We start from the raw sequence: 20,839 nt of genomic DNA on the forward strand, positions 1-20,839 counted from the left end.
GTCCCATGTAGATTTTAGAAAAAGGAAGGCTAAAAGGCTTGAAAAGTGCTATAAAAACTACACTGAAGATCAGCTCTCCTTTCTAGGATGTTTAGCTGTGAAGAAAGTAAGATTTCACCCTTCCTTAACCTTTAAGACATCCCTTTAGCAAGTCAAGGCCAACGCTTGTTGGAAACATGGGCTCCAAGCTGTTGCCTGTCACCCACTGCCAAGGTGAAGTGGGCTCTTCTCTGCCCCACATGGCCCAAAACTGTGGGTCTCCCAGAGAGGACCAACCCAGGACTGGTTAGGTAAGGCCTAGGTATCTAAGGTCGGCCTAGAATTCAAGCTGCTCAGAGGTCTGGGTAACTTGTGCAGTGTTAACACCTGGGGACTAGCCAAGAGGGCAGCCATGAGGGGCACAATGTCAGGCTCTTCTCCAGGGGGAGAATCTACACCAGGCAGGTAGTAGGATTCTGCGGACCATTAAGTCCCAAAGAACCCTCCATTCCATGTCTATACTCCATTGTCAAGCAGCTAATAAACCTATAGCAACATCAGCAGCTTCTAGTCAGAGTCAACAGACTCAAGAGTAGTGCTAACTAGGGATGGATAGCTACATGGAGAGTTCAAAATGGCATCTGGGAAGCTGAAAGATACTCCCTGGGGTGGGGGTGGGGGGCTGTAGTTTGTCTTATACCTGCCCACCTCCATCTCTAATCCAGGCATAATACTGGGGAACCAGGGCCCTACAGTGACTAAGCCATAACTTGTGACTGATAGGAGTGGAGGGAATGAACAGGACACAAAGAGGTAGATCTACTAGTGACTACTCAATCAGACCAGAAATCTCAAATTCATAAATTAGCCCATAAAACTTCCCACAAATTCCAGCCCATCAATAAGAAAAAAGTACAGAAAACTAGGCTCTTGAGAAGTCCAAAGAAACATTAAATCCAGATTAAGGGAGAAGGGGTATTTATTATATCTTTTAGAAAAATGTTGCAAATTTGGACCCTACATTGAGAAATACTTCAGGGGGCAAACTTTAAAAAATAATTTGCAATTATGAATAATAAATGACAAAAAAAGGAAAAGGAGTCACTGCCTTAAGTATGAGGAAATATATGCTTAAAATTTAGTTGATTTTTCTAAACTCACATTACGCCTTGCCTTATCCCCCTAATCCTGTGAGTTCTACAGACTTCTGCTCAATGGAACAGATATTTCAAACATACAAACAAACAAACAACAAGGACAAAACCAAGGGCAAGAATGATCAGGAACTGTAAGGGGTTCAATAGTCTGTAGTGGCTCTCATACCTGGGGGCAGATAGACAATGGGACTGAAGGATGGGCAGAGGCCAGATGATGACGGTCTCAGAATATCAAGTTATATAGTTTGGACTTTACCCTGTAGCTAGTCACTGACCAGTTTTCAGCAGGGAACTGACATGACAAATATTTATTCCATAAGTGAAGTAATAAATGTATTAGGAAAACATTTCTTAGACATATTGATTTTGAGAGTGTGTCAAAGTTTTACTTATTAACTAGAGAACTGGCAAGTAGAGAATATGATGTGTCAGTCTGAAGTGGCTGAGAAACAAGTTTGTATCTCCCACTGAGGGGAAGGAGTACTAGTTACTTCTGCTTTATAGAAGTAGCTTGGCTGCTTCATGCAATACTGGTTTATTTTCATAGAGCTGTAAAGCACAGAGGTACAACAGTCAGAACCATTTTCCCAGAGTTGTCAGATGTGAATCACAGAAGTAACGAGTAATGTATCTGAGAAGCACAAGTTTAGCAAATCGATGCTATTAATCAGGCATTTCAAACAACAAGGTTTTATTTCACGACAAGGAGCCAGTTAGCACAGAGGCCCAGAGGTCTGCTTTTTCTCAAGCGGCTCTTAATAAATTTCCTCAGCACACAATTACAGATGCTAAACACACAGTTTGCTTTATTTTCAGTTTGGAGAAATTTTTTTTCCCTTCTCAAATGGAAAATGACAACAAATCACCTTCATGAAAGATTTCAAGGGGGAAACATATAGCTATTTTAGAGCCCCCCAACAGCCCTCTTGGTAATGGAGGCTTCCTTGGGACCCAAATAATCAGAACAAAATCTTGAATTTTCTTACAGAAAGGGAATAAGGTAGCCCCCCCAAAAGAGTTTGAAGGACACTTTTCATGCTAACGCTTTATTTTCACTTCTTCGTAACTTGGGTAAGTCTTAGGAGATAATCAGCGTGTAAATATTAAATCAAGTAGGTAAAAGCTCGTGGCAATAGCCCTTTACAGCTAAGATTTTGAAAAATATTACGTTGCTAGGTTACTTTCTTCTCCATTCAGTAAACAATTCTTAAAGGCCCTTTTTAAAAGGGCCCACCTACCTGATAGGCAACAAATTATAAGAGGGATATGGTTTTTGAAGTGCTTCTCTTTCCTCTTAACAAGCAGAGAGCTGGAAGGGATAGCCATGTCTCATTTTGGTCACCTGCTCGCCATTCCTAAAGCAGGCTTGTCTTAAGGTTTGTGAGAGAAAAAGATGGATGTCTTGGTCTATCTGGTCCTTCAAAAAAGGTGTTCTGGGACTTCCCTGGTGGAGCAGTGGATAAGACTCCATGCTCCCAATGCAGGGCCTCGGGTTCAATACCTGGTCAGGGAATTAGATCCCACATGCCTGCCGCAACTAATAGTTCACATGCCACAACTAAGGAGACTGCCTGACGCAACTAAGGAGCCCACATGCTGCAACTAAGGAGCCTGCCTGCCGCAACTAAGACCCGGCATAACCAAATAAATAAATAAATATTTTTTTAAAAGGTGTTCTAATTATGCTAGGAGACCCACTCCAAAGAGTATGATATACTTACTCATTGTCTACAGTTTCTCCTGATGTACAACATGGTTTCTTGTGATTGAAATCTTAGTCCCTTTCCTCTAGACTAATCCTAGGTGAAATCACAAGGTTTTTTACTCCTTTGACCTGATAGCCCTATTGAGCAAAGAAAGCATATGCCTGACAGGATCTGACTCACCCCACAAACCTGGGCTCATTAATACTTAGGAAATTAAAACAACACAACTACTATTAAGTCTTTGTAAAATGGTAGCTATTGATCTATTTTCTCTAGGCCTGAACTTTATTCTAGGCCACTTTAGCCGTTAAGATGGAAGCTGGGCATTTGCCAGTGATTATTCTTGAACAGCACTTGATGTGGAAGCTGTATTTTAATTACCTCATATTCCCAAAAAGAGGCAGAGGCTCAAGGTGTCCCAAGGTCAGAGCTTAAGTGCATTCATTTAAAGTAGTTTCAATTGTTTTGAATTTGCCCAGGAAAAAGCGTAACCTTGAGAGAGGAGAGAAATCCTAGGGCACCTTGGCTCAAATCCAGCCCAGGGCAGAGGAGCTCAGGACACAGCGGTCCCTGTTCACAGGAAGCTGCCAGCCAAGGGGCCCAGACTTGGTGGTGGTTTACAAAATATAGAAATCTTTCCTGCCACCTTCAAGAAGTCTATTCATGAATGACAATGTAACTAAAATATGGATATTATAACACTTACTCTCTGCTTTGAACACTGTCAAAAGATGGTCTGAAATTAATTCTTCCACTGAAGAGTCCAGCTTCCTTTCTCCGTCAATTATCCAAGGAGTTTGTGGTAGATTCCTGGAGTATTTATTATATCTCCCTGCCAAAGAAATATAAAGGTCACCTGGATGGAATGGTGTGCTTAACACAACAGGATAAAAAGGAAAGCAACAGCTATTTATTGAGTGCCAGTATCCTAGGTGCTATGATATAAAACAAGGTTTAGCCTTCAACCTACTTACAATCTAATTTGGAGAGTCAACACATACACATAATTAAATGAAAAAATTTAAGGTAGCAATAGAAGAGATGGCTAAAGACACGGTATGAATCATCAAATGAGTTCTAAAGGAATGCTCAATATACTTATTAATCTTTTTGGCTGACTGAACAAGTTACAATATTATGGAACACACTATGAATCACTTAAAAAAAGAGCAACTACTGTTTTTATGCCTGGTTAATAACACTCTCAGTGTAATAGTCATTGGTGATAATGTATTCCAAAGAATTCAAATACAGGAAATTTTGAAGTTTTTGTAAGCAAAAAAAAAAACCCTAACAGAATATGACTCACTGTTTTATGAAAAAAGCTACTCCAAGGCAGGTAGCTTTTATTACGCCAGGGCAGGGTATTATACTCAAGACTAAAGAGCAATTTCATTTCAGCTATTACTATGAAACAGCTGTAGCTTTCAAAACAAAAACTGTCTACCCGATTTACCTCTTGGGAAAGTCAATGCAACAATTTCTTTTTCCAGGCAGAAGCCAAATGTTTAGTCATTTTGCAGATAATAAAATAACTTTTTTCAGGATTGATTTCATGTTATAAAACATCCTCTCCCTTCTCCTGACCAGTCTGAGGTCTGTACGTGTACCCATATTTTTACCTGGCCATCTCTGATGAAAACTATTAAACCTGGGAAGTATCATTTCCCTTCAACATGGCATTTTAAATAACAAATCTCCTGAGTGACCCTTAAGAATGCCTACAGAACCTACAATAAACTTGGTTATCAGCTCTAGTTCTCAAAAGAGTTAACTAATCAGAAATTAATAACAACAGTAAGAAGGAAACAGAGGAGGAGTTAGTTGAGTTTTTCAGAAAGCAGAGAAAATTGACAATGTAAGTATATCCTGGACTGAATATTTTACCAGCCACAAAAACAGCACCATGAGCACATTCAATTTCAACAACACTGCATACAGCCTTTGGTGAGTTTGGAGGACAAGGAAACTGCCTGCAAAACAAAATAAATTTTACAGCTACTATTTTCCAGACATGATATTGAAACACATAACTAAGATGAATCAACACTGTCTGAGTTACACAGAGCCTGAGTCTCTCAAGGACTAAGCCTCTCCCTAATTTTAAGTTTTGGAACCATAAGGGTCTCTTAGGCCTCTGGAGTACCACTTTTAATACATGAGAGTGGCACTAAGTAAATAAGGGCTCGCTAATAACATTCATGCTCAGGAGGCCTCATGTTCCCAAATGACAGTTTCCAAAATCAACCTGGAGATTTGGGGAAAAAAATGCATCTATATGTAGTGGCAACCTCTCCAGGTTATTTTGCTATCCATGAACACTTGCTGCTGGCTGACAAGGTCCTCAGTCATTTGGGTAAAGCTGGTGTGCAGTCAGAGACTGGCCACATGAGCATGTCCCACCTATGGCGAGGGTACTCCCAACATTTTTCTCTCTTTTTCCTCTTCATTTCAACTATGACCTTGGGAATCAGACCACAGAGCCAGAAAAAGTGGAATATGGCAGACTCTGTCCTTTAGCTAAGAAACTTCAATCCAGCTGAGGACAGACCAGAAAGAGCAATGCATGGCTTTATTCTCTGTCCACCATCTGAGAAATTCCAAAGCCATGGAATGGAATCTACCTGTAAATGACTAGGTGTGGACTTAATCCAAAATGCTTGTCTTAAAGTTTTCATTCCGTTTCCCAAGATGTCTTAACAAAGAAAGCACTTAGAAACTCAGGAACTATTGCTTGTAGAGAGTAACTGTCTTTACTTCCTAAAGTTTAATAGGGAATTCCCTGGCAGTCCAGTGGTTAGGACTCTGTGCTTCAACTGCAAGGGGCACAGGTTCAATCCCTGTTCGGGGAACTAAGATCCCACAAGCCATGCAGCGTGGCCAAAAAAAAAATTTTTTTTTAATAAAAATATTTCCATTCTGAGACTCATGTTTAGTCAGAAAAATATATGAAACCTTCGTCATAACTTCTTCTGGAAGGATAACTATGATAATATTTTATTAAATAAAATGAACACACTGAGAATTAAATCTAAGATTTACTGTAGTTCAGTATATTTTAACAAGAAAGGAAACTCAGGAGCCCTTTTCTCCCTCTTCTGGAGATGTACAATAACAGGAAATCCAGGACAAGGGATGTAATGGGGCCAGTAGTAGGCTGGAGAATCAGGAAACCTGGCTCTATGTCCACTCTCTATTGCCCAGTTGAAATCTTAGGCAAGTCAACTCCCTCTTTGGACCTCAATATCCTCCTCTAAAAGATAAAGAAGTTGGACATGATTCATAAATTCAAATATTAATTTGACATTTACTGAACACCACTACATGCCAGATACTGAGCCAGGGATTGGGGATATAATAAAGATTAAGACACAATCCTGTTCCCTAAAATATATCCAGTCTTGTTTTAGAGATAATCCAGATTATTTCTAACATTCCCTTTATTCTAAAATTCCATGATTATTTCTTGTTACTATAATTCTACTTACTTGCGGAAATCCTCTTCTTTAATCTTATTCAAAGCTTTCATAACTGCCATTCTAGTGAATACTGACTATATAGGGTAAAATGAAAAGAAAAGACATTTTATCACCCATATAAGAAAACATCAGAGTTGAAACAAAGAACATGGTTGGAGAAATTATATCATTTTAAACCATACTTAAAAGGGAGAAATACTTAATAACTTCAAGAAAATAAATGAAGCACAAGTGTTCATACTGTCAGTTCTGTGATTGGTAGACCCTATAACCCTTCTCTTCAATCTAGTCTATGTCTATAATACCAGGTGGATCTAGCAGAATGTCTTCTTCACTGCACTCTCCCATTCCCCTCAAAATGTGGTATTCTTCAAATACAAAAATGATGACATTGCAGGAAATGTGCTTTGAATATTTTTTCCTAGACCTCAAAAGAAATTTAGACTGACCCATCTATCTTTTCTTCCCTACATCCCTCAGGGGCCACGGTATATAGTTTAGGAGTTGGCTGCCAGGGTAAGGGGTAAAACAGAGCCAACCAGCCTGACTTGGCATCTAGCAATTCAATATCACTCACCAACCTCTGAGAAAGTAAATTAATCCACTATACTGAATTAAAGGGCATCTACAAATGTCCCACTCTGGGTTTTTTAAAATAAGAAAAGCCAAACCTCATGGTAGACATACTAGAACTAATTAGTGCATATATTTGTGGTCACTATGATAAATCACAATTATTTCTTCTGTTATGAGAAATTATACTTGACTGAAAAGAAGAATAATGTAGGTATCTAAACAGTTTATCATCAAAAAACTGATTTTCTAAACCATATTCTGGGGAACCCTAAGGTGTCCTAGGGTTAGAATTAAAAATTAAGTGCCTGCTTGTTAAGATATGAAATCTTAGGCCTGAAAGAATCTCAAAAGGTCATTCAAATTATTCCCAGCCATAAGGCAGGAAAACTACATTTAAGACTATACAACACCTACTGGCCAAATGGCGTGGTGTCCATGATCGTTTGACAAAAACTTCCTTACTCTATTATTTGATGCTGGTACTTATATACTTCCTCAAAGATAACAAAAAATAAAACTAGATCTTTAATATAAATATGGCTTACAGCTCATTTGGGCAGAGCTTCCCAATTGGTATGGCAAAGCATACCACTGGGCTACAGTTGTGCCCAGATCCCTCTAGTTCACCAGGGCTGAGGGGCAGGGCCTGGAACAATGAGAACCCCCAGGCCTATTGCTTACAACTTAGAGCAACTTCATCTGTTAACCTCAGGGTGCTGGCCAAACATGGTAATGTTCTAGGTATACCATGATGTGAGAAAGGGAGGCAAGAAGTGTTTTAGGCTTCCTGCATTTCTGATTATTTCCACACAGGGTATTTGGCAAATGTTACAAACTCCCCAACCCTCCCCTCCCACCCCAGGCCAGAGGAAAGACCAAAAGATGTATCTTTGGCAATAAACTTATATTCTTTTTAACAACCACAACAGCAAAATGGACGTCGGTAAAACTAGGAATGCCTGAGTCTACACAAAACCAGCTAAGTAACTGGGGTGTGAAAGCTTGCCAATATCATGCCATGCTATTCTATCCTGGCATAATAGAAACTAAAAGTACATGCTAACTAATTTTTCTCATTAACATGAAGACCAGCTCACATCAGACAGTAAAGGAGAGTTTAAATAAAATACCTTTTGGCAAATGTAGCCTGAAATAGGCTCTATTAATTCAGGACTGTTCTAAATAAAATAATTTACTTTGGATTATATTTTCAAAACACCGATTTCTAGAAAATAAATATTAGACAAAAGTTTGGAATGGTGATGATACTGAACAGGTATTTTCCCAGATGACATAATCTTGGGGAAACAATCCAGACACTGACACAAGCATGAGAACATTTGTGTGTTATGACTTCCCAGCCAAAGGCAAAGGTGTTGAGAATTGAAAAAATGGAAATAAATGTAGCAAATGGAAATATTTAAAGACTGATTCTTAGTATAATAGATTGCCAACATTTCTAATGCATATCCTTTTTGTTGTTAATTTGAATATTCAGCTCAGACAAAACTCACTAAAGAGTAAGAAGCAGGAATCCTTACCTGTTTGTTTTTGGCTGGCTTGAAACAATCTGGGCATATCGCACGTCTAAGTAAAATTCAAGGTAATATAAAAGATTAATGAGTTTATTTTGGGGAGGATAAAATTCAAATATATTTTATACAACATGGCTGCTAAATTCAGGATATCAGAAGCAGACAAAATGAATCCCTCTATGAGCTGCATTGGTTTGCCTAGACCCTTATGTCAGACAGCTCACAACCTACTAAGACATGACAAGTTCTGACAGGCTCATTAGAAAGAAGAGCAATACTATTTTCATGAAAATCAAAAAATATTAACAATGTTGCACAATTGGCATTGTTGTTTACATTGTAACTTACAGGAAGTGGCAATCCTCAACTGTTTCTGGGTGAGCAAAGACCACACTCACTTCAAACAAGCTCTAAAAATTATAAAGACAGTTTAAAGATGAGCAAAAGGAAACTAACATCTAACAACTTATGAATGGAAACAGAAATTAACTCTCAAAGACTGGCTCAGAAAAAGAGTGACAAGAAAAACTGGAAATACTACTGTTTTCAAATCAGCTTGTTCACAGGGCAGCTGTAAAGGAAATCATCTTTTTTTTTTTTTTAACTTCTAAAACTCAATCATCAGTGATCCCACAAAAAACAAGTTTAAAACAAATTTTAAAATAAATTTGTATGATTTTTTGTACATGTATACATTTTTGTACAAGTATATTTTTTCTACATGTATAAATTTTGTATAAGATTATACAAAATTCCACACTGAGAAAAATATATAAATGTACAATTAGGTATGAAGATGAATGAGAATTCAGGGAATTGGAAAGGGATAACTGAAAGAAATGAAGAATTACTCCTGTCAGTACTATGATTAGAATTATTAGCAAAGCAAATAGCACTTTATGCACATGCTTAAAAACTCTGTATGAGGCTTGTTTTAAGTGCTCAAACTTCTTAATGGATTTGACTTTTAAAAGCAAGATCTTAATTTTTTGTTTTATTAAAAAAGTGATCATAATAAATTATAAAATAATCAAACAGGATGGGTTTTCAATCCCATTCCACTGAGGTAGAACCAGTAACAGTTTGGCATGTTTCCTTCTAGCCATTTTTATGAATATAAACATAAATGTATATACTTCTTTGTATATTAAACAGACTTGGAAAATTGCTTAATTCAATTAATATTGCATCACGAACATCTTTTCCACTCTAGGGACTGTTGGATGTTTAAGTTGTAGTTAAGTTTTTTCTGTTTTTAAAAAATGCCACAATGAACATCCTTGTACACAAAAAAGCACAAGTTCATACTCTATATACATTTACCTCCATGGAGATTATACAAAATTCCACACTGAGAAAAATATATAAATATCATACCATATAACAATTTTTCCTTTTTTATTGTGTTCTATATTTTCTGATTGCATTGGATCGTCAGCAGGCCTATTAGCGACTCTATAATCACAATAGTGAATAGCTAAATTTTTGCTCTAATCTACAAAATAAAATTAAAATTGCAACACATTCTTTTTACTCAAGAAAACTTCATTCATCCTGAATCCATTAGAACATTACCGCATCTTTTGTTTTTTATTTTCTGTTCTCACTGATTCAACATGTAAAATTATCTGTGCTTCAAACTGAAATTTGAGGTTAAAATATTTTGCATCAATGACTTCTCTAATTTCCAAAGTACTTTCATCACCTCATTTCCTCTTCATACTATCGGTGAAGTGGTTTTATTCTCTATTCTGTTAGTAGTCAGTTTAAAGGACAGAGCTTACTCTTACTAACAGAGGGAAACAGAGCTATGTAATTCAGAACGAGGAAAATTTTTTAATTACTTAGCTTTGAAAGATGGTTTTGTGACTTTACTTGAATAGGGGTGTGTCTGATATTCAGGGAATTTCCTTCATGCAAAATGATGAAGCAATGAGGCCATACTATTAAAGTCTAATTTAAGAGGAGCTGGGAATATGTCCTGTTTCCATCTCTGGAAACCTATTGAACTCTTCCCTAAAATTCAATCCATTTCAAAGGCTGAGGCAAGGTCTGCCTTGGAATAGGGGAGATGGTAAGTGTTCTGGTTTCAAAGGCAGTCTGCTTAAAATTAAACAGAGGGACCTGAGATACCAACAAGGTGGGATAGGTTGAGCCCATGCTCACTGTAGTTGAATAGGGTCTGTCTGCATATTTGAAAACAAAACTAGCCACAGATAACCAAAATTAAATAGTCTAGAGCTGACTCCACACTTGTTCCTAGTTATTTATGTTTAGCTTTGTATCAGTAAATCTATCTAATTAAACTATAAATATACTAAAGGCAAAGATTCACTTCTAACCTTTTAAGGTCAATTAGGATACACTGCACCTGTTATAAGTGTCTTGGATCACAAAGAAATCTTTAAAAAAAAAAAAAGAAACAAAGAAAAACCTTAACCTCAATTTAAGACTGTTAGAAATTAACATTTTAAAATCTTAAAAATCCTTCATTGGATTATTGAAAGAGAAGATTCTTTTGGATAACCAAAACTCTGCCATTTAATGAAATAAAACTAGTAAAACCACAGAATAAAATTAAAAATGCTGATGACCCAATACCTTTCCATCAATGGGAACACCCAGTTCCTCTGAAAACAGGGGGTGAGTTATCCATTTGTAGGCTTCTTTTAGCTGAACTGTATCATTTCTTTCCAGCGACAGACTCTGCTTTCTGAATAACATAAAAATTAATTCACTGACATGAAAAGCTTCATTTTTATGAAAGTAAGAATTTATGTGATTATTAAAAAGTATATATTATTGAGTGCCTACTATGTCCCAGGCACTATTGTACACATTAGATAGAAAGCAGAGACCAAAGCAGACAAAAATTCCTCAGTTCATGGACCTATATTCTAGTAGAATCAAGAAACTGCTTTTTTTTAATGGCATATAAGACAGTTTTTGAAGCTTCAAAGACAAAAGCATACAAATGAGGTTTTTCTGAGATAGAATTGCCAGATTCCAGGATTTATACATCAGAAGATGGAAAGGTGGAATAGAGAGGATTATTTATTGCTTAGAAACTACAAACTGTGTATTACAATAATCTCAGACCAAAAATGTTTGTATCTACTCTCTTCCTGATAATGGGGGCTTACTTTTGGGAAATCAATGTAAAAGCTGTACTTCTCTTTACTGGTAAAGAAGAAGTATCAAATCCTAAAGTATCAGTGTTCTAGAATGCTCATCAATTTAACAACATATAAATATCTCAATAAATATTTTACATTCCCCCAAAATCTACTCATGAGCCAATAAATAGGTTTGGGGAAGTCCCAATTATGAGTTCTAGCTTTTAGTTTGTAACCTAAAATGAGATAGAAAGGAACTGAAGAAAAAGGAAAGAAAAACATGGTATGGTAATATTTAAACAGTCCTACTCTGCAGTATCACTATTAAACAGGCTGTATCATTCAAATAATTAAAACTTCAAATCAGTCCTATAGCTATTTACAGGACTGCTTTTAACAAGAGAGGTGTTTAGGCCAACTTGCGAATCATTTCTTTCAATGTCCTATTTTCACTATTAGAAAGGACAATATAGTCAATATCCATTGTAATTTAATTCCTCAAGACCAAAAGACACTAAGAATTACAGGTAGAAAACAAAAAATAATTTAGCTAATGGCTAAACTTAATTGATCTAAATACACACACACACACACACACACACACACACACACACACAAAGACCACTGTCCCTCTAAAAAATGCAAATTAAGAAATAGTTGATCTACCCATTCTTATCCAGCTGAGAATAAATGGTTAAACAGAGTGCTTTCATATGCTTTGGGATTGTGGTTTAACAATGAAATACTCTGATAAGCCCTACATCTGACAAAAAAATTAAGTTAGTTCCTTACACTTAAGAACTTATTCAAACACTGAGCGTTTTAGCTTCATAAACTGTTCTTAGTTCTCTATCAGAAACATTTTAGAAATTTTCAGACTATCTTGATATTGCATCAACAGTTTAACTAATGATGTTTGCATAAAATAGCATCGCAGTTGAAAAGTAAATAATTAAGGTATGAGCACACATTTTAAAGAATAAAAAGGTGAAACAGAAAACACAAGAATGGAAAACCCTTTAAAAATTGTTTAGACTCTAGAGAGTACAAAGGATTGTAGCCAAAGCCAATCCTAAAAATGGATTAAAACATTACTCATTATATATTTAAGAAAACTGATACTTTAAGTCCCTCATGTCTCTGAAAAACATTTAAAGCACGTTAATCCAGTTTAAAAACTTCAACAGTAATTTTTTCCTTCCAGATTAAAGAGCTATAAGAAAGCGTTAAGAGACATTTTGGAAACCTTAACCTCACATTTAAGGCAAAAATATAATACTTAAAACTCCATATTTTCAATCCTGCAAGTTGAATGTGGCTAATAGCTTTTCTAATATAATTTAGGGTGAGTGTTTTCACAAAGGTCCTTAGCTTATGGCTGATGGTCCTTTAGGGGAATCAGTAGTCATTAAGGTAAATTCAGTACCAATTTAATACTTAGTAACTGCATTTCCCTCTTTCCTCTGCTAGATAACTAATGATGAGGATATTAATTAGGATCACTTTTGCTATAGATACAACAGGATAACCATTCTAAAGCAAATATGAACCAAAATATCCAATACATTTTTTCCTAAATTCCTTGAATCAATTCTTTAACGGCAATTCCTCCACAACCTTTTGATATTAGAATGAACTAGGGACACTGAGAGAAAAGACTACTATTCTATATTTTTTTCTGTTCTAGTATCCCTATATTGATCAGGATCTTTTGGAAGAACTAAGCTTAGTTTAAAATCCTTCAATAAGAAATAACAACGGCAAGCAAGATAGACGCAAACTGGAAACATTTAAAAAATAGCATGCTCTGACTTGACTATGCTAACAAATTTCTCATAGGATCAAATTTTATTATGCCAGAATCACAAGCATTTGAGACTAATTTAACATAACCTAACAGAACCCCCAAACCTTTAATAAATATGTGGTTATTACCCTTTTAAAAATGCAGATGTGAAATACAACACACACAAAAAAGCCAAATCAACTAATTTTCTATAAAACACCAAGTATGAGATTCTGATACAGAAATTTATACTTCTCTCTGTGGTTTTCTTTCCAGAGTACACAGGAAACTCCAGTAGTCACATGGTCCTTTTCATACTGGTATAAAATTTTTAATTTCAAAATCCAGAAAGCTCTGGGAAATTAAAGATTTTTTCCTTAACTCAGTTGGCAACCAAACTCTGACTTGAACATGTGAGGCTATTTATTTAGACTTTGTTTATCAAATTTATTGTGACTATTCATATATTTCACTGCAGAAATAGTAATGTTTGATTATATAGTACTATCCCAGACTCTGGAGGAGATGGGTATATTATATATGGTATTTATACTGCATTATATTTCTAAAGTCTAAAAAATTCTAAATTTCAAAACACATTTGGCACCAAGGGTTTCAGATAAAGAATTGTGGACCTATGTTTTCTATGTCTTATCTATGTATAAACTCACTGTTGTTCTGCCTTAACTAGGACTTTACTATGTATCTTTTATAGCATAATTAATTTTATAATTTAGTTTCTAAAACCAGTATAAAATGTGTTCCTTTAAAATAAGTTGCCAAACTACATGCATTTACATTCATGATAAATCTACCAAAAAAAATGAGTCTGCTTTAATAGACTACTAATATGCTGTGCAAATAAACCAATTAAACAAGGTTAACACCTTAAATATACACAATAAAAATTTCCTCTTTGTGCCAATTTCTCTAGCAGCTAGTGAACTCCCTCTAAAAAAAGAGATAGTAGTAGTAAAAGTACTTTAAGAATCAGGTAGCTTATATTTAAAGGGTAGTAAAAATTCCCTACCTAAATTACTTACCCCATTTCCTGTTTTACCAGCAACCATGCAGCATGCTGTAGGCAATTTAGTCACACCCAGAAAGAAAAGGGAAAAAATGTTCATTGAAATTTGGTTCCAATATCATTAGTAAACTGCTTAAGTAATTGGCTAATCAAACTCTCCTTTTCAGGAGAGGAGTTAGCGTTCAGAAATGCAGCAATGACCTCAATCTCATTTAAAATCAGAAGTGAGGTAAGATGCCACTTTGTAGTGCTGGCTTGCTGTGGCCTATGAATTCAACAGTGGTATCCCCCTCCTCCCCACAGATTTCTATTTCTCATTAATGAGTTACAAGTGTTTTTTAATATGGGTAGCTTATATATATATATTTAAATATCTTACTATTTCATAGGGGAAAGTTCAAAGTAATTGAGGAGTACATACTATGTCTCCAAAGAAGGACTCAGTTTTTTTTGTTTTTTTAATAGAGCTAACATTTTTAACTCTAATTAATGATATCCACATGTAAGTGTTTAGGAGTAAAATGTGCTAATGTCTATAACTCACTTTGAAATACAACAAAAACTAAGATGGGTGGCTGGATAAATTGATAGGTATATAATAAAGCAAATAAAGAAAAATAGCAACAAGTATAGAATCTAGGTGGGTATATGGGTGTTCACTGTACAATTCTTTCAACTTTAATATAGTTTTGAAAATTCTCATAATTAAATGCTAGGGAGAATGTTCTGGGAAGGATTAATAAAAAACTGAAAAAGTTGCTAAAATGAAAACAATAACATTCACAATCATGGTCGTTATGAGGATTAAGTGAAATTCATATAAAATGCTTTGCATGGTAAGTGTGTGACACTAAGATTTCTCAGTTTGCCATTAGACTCCCATAGCTTTCACCTTAAAGAAAGGTAATACATGGCCTGCCTTGTATATACAGCATTCTGTGAACATGACAGAAGCATACGTGTGTAAGTCAATAAAATGCCATAAGTAGTCTCTGCTTCTACATGTCACAAAAATGGCCAGTCACATCCACTTCAAGACCTGGAGAAAGAGAGGGACAGAGAGAGCAAGACACAGAGAGAGAGAGACAGGGAGACAAAGACAAAGAGAAAGAGACAGAGAGACAGAGAGAGAGAGACAGCTTTTGTTGTTCATATGTAGAACCCTGTCCTTTTAAACTTCAAGTGGCTGGTGGGGCACCAGAGACTGCTAAAGACTTAGGATCATTTGGAAACATGTGCATTACTTTGTTCAGACATGAGCCAAGCAGAATAAATTAATCACTAGCTAGGTAAGAACTAGAACTGTTCCCAATGCCTAAATGTCTCATCAGTACCTTCCGATCTGTTAGTTTGTTTACTTTGCTAGCTCAAACTAATACCATTTATAGCGCTGCAAGACCCCTTCCTTCTTGCCTTCCATTTACTCAAGCTCTCTCTGAAAGTGCATGGGCATGATGTAATACACAAATTATGAGTTGTCAGAAGACCTGGCTTTAGGCTTTACCAGATTTCTGGCACTCTGTTTCCTAATGTATAAAATAAGAGAGTTAGACTAAGATGATTGTAATTTAAAATTTTCTGGATGGCTAAAGGTCATCATTAATGGACATTACTTAGTATACTGTTTTGTAACAGGGGCTATTAAGACTTATAGGACTTTGAGATCATAGAAAAAATAAATAATAAAAAAATAAATAAATCGACTAAAGTTGAAACCTTGTATTCAATGTTACGCCACCTTCCTTCAGCCTCCATACTTTATTTAACAGATCAATAAATACTTGTTTCCTCATCTGTAAAGGGATATTAATACTCCCCTTGCAGAGATATTATAAGGATTTAATGAAATTATGTATGTAAAGAATCAAGTAAGATTCCTGGCATGTACTTAATAAATGGTAACTATTACTGTCATTTTTGAATTAAAACCTTATCTGTATTTCACAAGTAATAAAATTATTATCCCTTTAAAGACTTAAAAGGCTTGATCCCTTTCCCTCATGTCCCAAACTGCTCTGCTATAAGTAGTTCTGGAACCTCCCTCATCAATGAAACCCTCATGGGTATCTGAGTTATAGAGAACTATCTGTCCTTTTTTTAAGGGAACTCAGACTCTTCTGTCCTTTTATGTTGACCTTTTTCTCTCCTCTTTTGAGGCAAACTCTGTTCCCTATGGTCACTTCCAGATGATGCCATCAAGTCTGTAATCTACCTGCCATCCTCTGATTATAAAGTAGGGTAGAACTGGAGGTTGCCAAGGGAAACCAGATTACCTTTGTAACATGTAAAATTAAATCAAATGTCTTCAGTACCTGAGATTTGTTAAAGGGTTTTTCCTTCCTAATCCTTTGCAGGCTCCCTGCTTAAGCATGCCAGCAGGTTGAACTGAACTAATCACACAGCAGGGGCTGGAAACCTGAATCCCAAAGTAGTCAGTGTTGCTCAATTATTCAATTTTTATCACGTGCTAATAATGCCTTGGACCTGCTTCTGCTGAGGAAAAAGAAGTACATTTCCCCCTTTCAGTCACCAAGATAATTTTAATAAATGTTCTTTTCCTTAGTGGAAAAAATTCATTCTCTAGAGTAAGCAATTTAATTCTTCCTCTCCAACAGAACCAAATGGCATTAAAGTTATCAAGTTTAATCAAATTTGATACCAAAGGCAGCATGTCACCTCCTGAAAATTCAGAAACCACAGAATTTAATCCTGGGTTCAGCTTTGTTAAATGGGGCAGTTGAATAACGTGCTTGCTAAAAGTGCTTGTGCACTCTGGCCATACACAGACATACAGACACACACACATAAGCATATACCTGTATACACACATCATGGAAACTCTATGCCTGGGAATTTTTTTTTTTTTCCTTTTTATTTTTTGGCTGCGTTGGGTCTTTGTTGCTGTGTGCGGGCTTTCTCTAGCTGTGGCGAGCAGGGGCTACTCTATGTTGCAGTGCACGGGTTTCTTGTTGCGGTGGCTTCTCTTGTTGTGGAGCATAGGCTCTAGGCGTGTGGGCTTCAGTAACTGCAGCAAGCAGGTTCGGTAGTTGTGGCCCGCGGGCCCTAGAGCATGTGGGCTTCACCAGTTGTGGTGCATGGGCTCAGTAGTTGTGGCTCCGGGCTCTAGAGTGCAGGCTCAGTAGTTGCAGCACAGGGGCTTAGTTGCTCCGCAGCATGTGGGATCTTCCTGGACCAGGGACCGAACCTGTGACCCCTGCATTGGCAGGCGTATTCTGAACCACTGCGCCACCAGGGAAGTCCAGGGAATGGCTTTTAAGCTTAGAGTTCTGAGCTGGGGGTGCATCCAGCACCAAACTATGAGAGTGGGTTACAGTAAGGCCAGGGATTGAGGCTGATTCAAGCAGAGGTGGAAGGAAGGAAGGAAGAACAGAGAGAGAAGGGGAGGAATTAAAAATGGCATGTTGTCACATATGGATCAATGGAACAGAATAGAGAGCCCAGAAATAAACCCACACACCTATCATCAATTAATCTTCAATAAAGGAGACAAGAATATAAAACGGGAAAAAGACAGTCTCTTCAGCAAGTGGTACTGGGAAAGTTGGACAGCTGCATGTAAATAAATGAAGTTAGAACACACCCTCACACCATGCACAAAAATAAACTCAAAATGGCTTAAAGACTTAAACATAAGACACGACACCACAGAACTCCTAGAAGAGAGCATAGGCAAAACATTCTCTAATCGTACCAATATTTTCTTAGGTCAGTCTCCCAAGGCAATAGAAACAAAAACAAAAATAAACAAATGGGACCTAATCAAACTTACAAGCTTTTGCACAGCAAAGGAAACCATAAAAAGAATGAAAAGACCACCCACAGAATGGGAGAAATTATTTGCAAATGATGCAACCGACAAGGGCAAACAGCTCATACAACTCAACAACAAAAAAGCAAACAACCCAATTGAAAAATGGGCAGAAGTCCTTAATAGACCTTTCTCCAAAGAAGACATACGGATGGCCAATAGGCACATGAAAAGATGCTCAACATCACTAATTATTAGAGAAATGCAAATCAAAACTACAATGAGGTACTATCTCACACCGGTCAGAATGGCCATCTTAAAAAGTCTACAAATAACAAATGCTGTAGAGGGTGTGGAGAAAAGGGAACCCTCCTACAGTGTTGGTGGGAATGTAAGTTGTACTGCTGGAGAACAGTATGGAGGTTCTTCAGAAAACTAAAATTAGAATTACCATATGATTCAGTAACCCCCTCCTTGGCACATACCCAGAAAAAACTATAATTCAAAAAGGTACATGCACCCCTATGTTCATTAGCAGCACTGTTCACAATAGCCAAAACATGGAAACAACCTAAATGTCCATTGACAGATGAATGGATAAAGAAGCTGTGGTACATATATACAATGGAATACTACTCAGTCGTAAAAAAAGAATGAAATAATGCCATTTGCAGCAACATGGATGCAAGTATTATCACACTAAGTGAAGTCAGAAAGAGAAAGACAAATGCCATATGATATCACTTACATGTGGAAACTAAAATATGGCACAAATGAACCTATCTACAGAACAGAAACAGACTCACTGACATAGAGATCAGACTTGTGGTTGCCGAGAGGGATGGACTGGGAGTCTGCGGTTGGTAGATGCAAACTATTACATTTAGAATGGATAAACAGCAAGGTCCTACTGTATAGCACAGGCAACTATATCCAATCTCCTGGGATAAACCATCATGGAAAAGAATATAGAAAATCATGTCTATGTGTATAAAACTGAGTCACTGTGGTGCACAGCAGAGATTGGCACAGCATTGTGAATCAACTACACTTCAATAAAAAGAAAAAAAGGCATGTTGGGGAACTACAATTCAGTAAAGTTGGAGCTTGGGGTATGTATGTGTGTACATAAATGTGAGTAGGGGTTCAGAGACTAGAGATGAAACTGGAAAGGTCAGCAGATTTTGAGTGCCAAGCTAGGGCATGAATCCAAAGATTGAAACCATAACAGGAAGTGCCACATTATGTGTATACAAATTCCCATGGCAGCACATTTGATCTTCTATAATTGATCAAGTCACAATATAACCATCATATTCACACTATCGCTTTTCTTATGCGGTAGCTTAAGAGAAAAATAAAGTATTTCTTGTACAAAAATATTTCTTTATTATACATGGGAAAATACAGTGTGAAACAGGCATATGTTCAGAAAAATGTCAGAATGACTGTAAAAAAGACAATCCACTTCTCTCATATTTGTTGCCTATCTGGCCCTTACAGACACCTGAATCTGTAATTCCTGACAGAGGGAAACAAACACTAGACTCTAAACATTGTGTGAGCACTTTGCAAGGTGGCTTACCTCTCTGAGTCTTGGTTTCTCAACTATAAGATAAAGGGGCTCAACACTTCATTATTTGGGGGGTACCTCCTATGTGGTGATATCTTTACTGAGAAAACAGACCTGAAAGACTAGTTTCTGCCCATAAGGGAACTCGTGAACTAGGAGAGAATAAAGGTAAGTAAAATGATAATAAAACCATAATAATGATTAATAATATTAATACAAATAAAAATACAGAATGGTGGGGGCTGTGACAAGGACATATTCTGAGTGGACACTTAGGGCATCCTCAGCTCAGCCTTGGCATTAGAGTTATCAAGAAGTGACACCTAATCTGAGCTCTGAAGAATCAGGGATTGAGAATTAACTGGGTGAAGAGTGGGGAAAGTACATTCCAAATAGAGGAAACTGTTGTGCAAAGGTCACGGAGCATGAGGAAGGTTCTGGGAACTAAAGGTTAGTGGTCCCTAAAGAGCTGAGGACGTGTGGCTGCGAAGTGCAAAGGAGGAAGCAGGACTAAGGTCATAGAACTAGTGTACCCATGCTAAGAGGTTTAGATTTTACACTTAAGGCAATATGGTGCCACAGAAGGATTTTAAGCAGTGGAGTAGCATGGTCACATTTGTCATCAGGAATGCTCACTCTGGTTGCAGTGGGAACTAGAGGAAGAAGATGGAACTAAGGGAAATGAAGACGTTTCGTAAACGAAAGCAGTAATTCAAGTAAGAAATAACACATATGGCAGTGGCGGTAGGAATGGAGAGGAGGGGGCAGCTGTAAGAGACAATAAAGACACAGACCAGCAGGACTTGGTGATCGACAGTGGTGCTGGGGTTTCTAAATTACCACTAATGCCCTTAAAACTCTGAAGTCTTTTGAATCCTACACATCTCTTGGACTCATTTATAATTACAAGGGTAAAGCAAATATAGACATGCACCAACAGGGAAATGACAATAGTTGTGTGGGCAGCTATAAGTACTACGCCCTGCTCTTTCTTCTTCTCCCAACACACACACACACACACACACACACACACACACACACACACACACTCTTTTATGTATTTTTCTTGCATACAAATAGCCAGTTGGGAACTAGGCTCAATAATGATGTTAGTAACAATAGAAACTCTTATTCCC

The 20,839-nt window shown here is 36.9% G+C and overlaps 1 protein-coding gene across 4 annotated transcripts in view; it reads right to left on the minus strand.

The window, feature by feature from the left end:
• The window catches only part of PUS10 (pseudouridine synthase 10), a 65,907-nt gene that overhangs the window by 14,088 nt on the left and 30,980 nt on the right, over positions 1 to 20,839 (minus strand). For 3 of the 4 annotated variants that reach the window (XR_014297849.1, XM_082672835.1, XM_082672834.1), the window contains exons 5-11: positions 14,378 to 14,412; positions 11,034 to 11,145; positions 8,781 to 8,842; positions 8,439 to 8,484; positions 6,331 to 6,395; positions 4,730 to 4,815; positions 3,549 to 3,674 (exon numbers count right to left, since the gene is read on the minus strand). Coding sequence is in view for 3 of the 4 variants with exons in the window: in XM_082672835.1 (XP_082528961.1) it covers positions 3,549 to 3,674; positions 4,730 to 4,815; positions 6,331 to 6,395; positions 8,439 to 8,484; positions 8,781 to 8,842; positions 11,034 to 11,145; positions 14,378 to 14,412 (532 nt within the window). In the remaining variant the exon portion in view is untranslated. Of the gene's footprint in view, positions 1 to 3,548; positions 3,675 to 4,729; positions 4,816 to 6,330; positions 6,396 to 8,438; positions 8,485 to 8,780; positions 8,843 to 11,033; positions 11,146 to 14,377; positions 14,413 to 17,177; positions 17,330 to 20,839 lie in introns of those variants that run through there. The other variant, XM_082672836.1, reaches the window with a different exon arrangement.

This window comes from Grampus griseus (genome assembly GCF_964374135.1).
Source record: "Grampus griseus genome assembly, chromosome: 15".
NCBI lineage: Eukaryota > Metazoa > Chordata > Mammalia > Artiodactyla > Delphinidae > Grampus > Grampus griseus.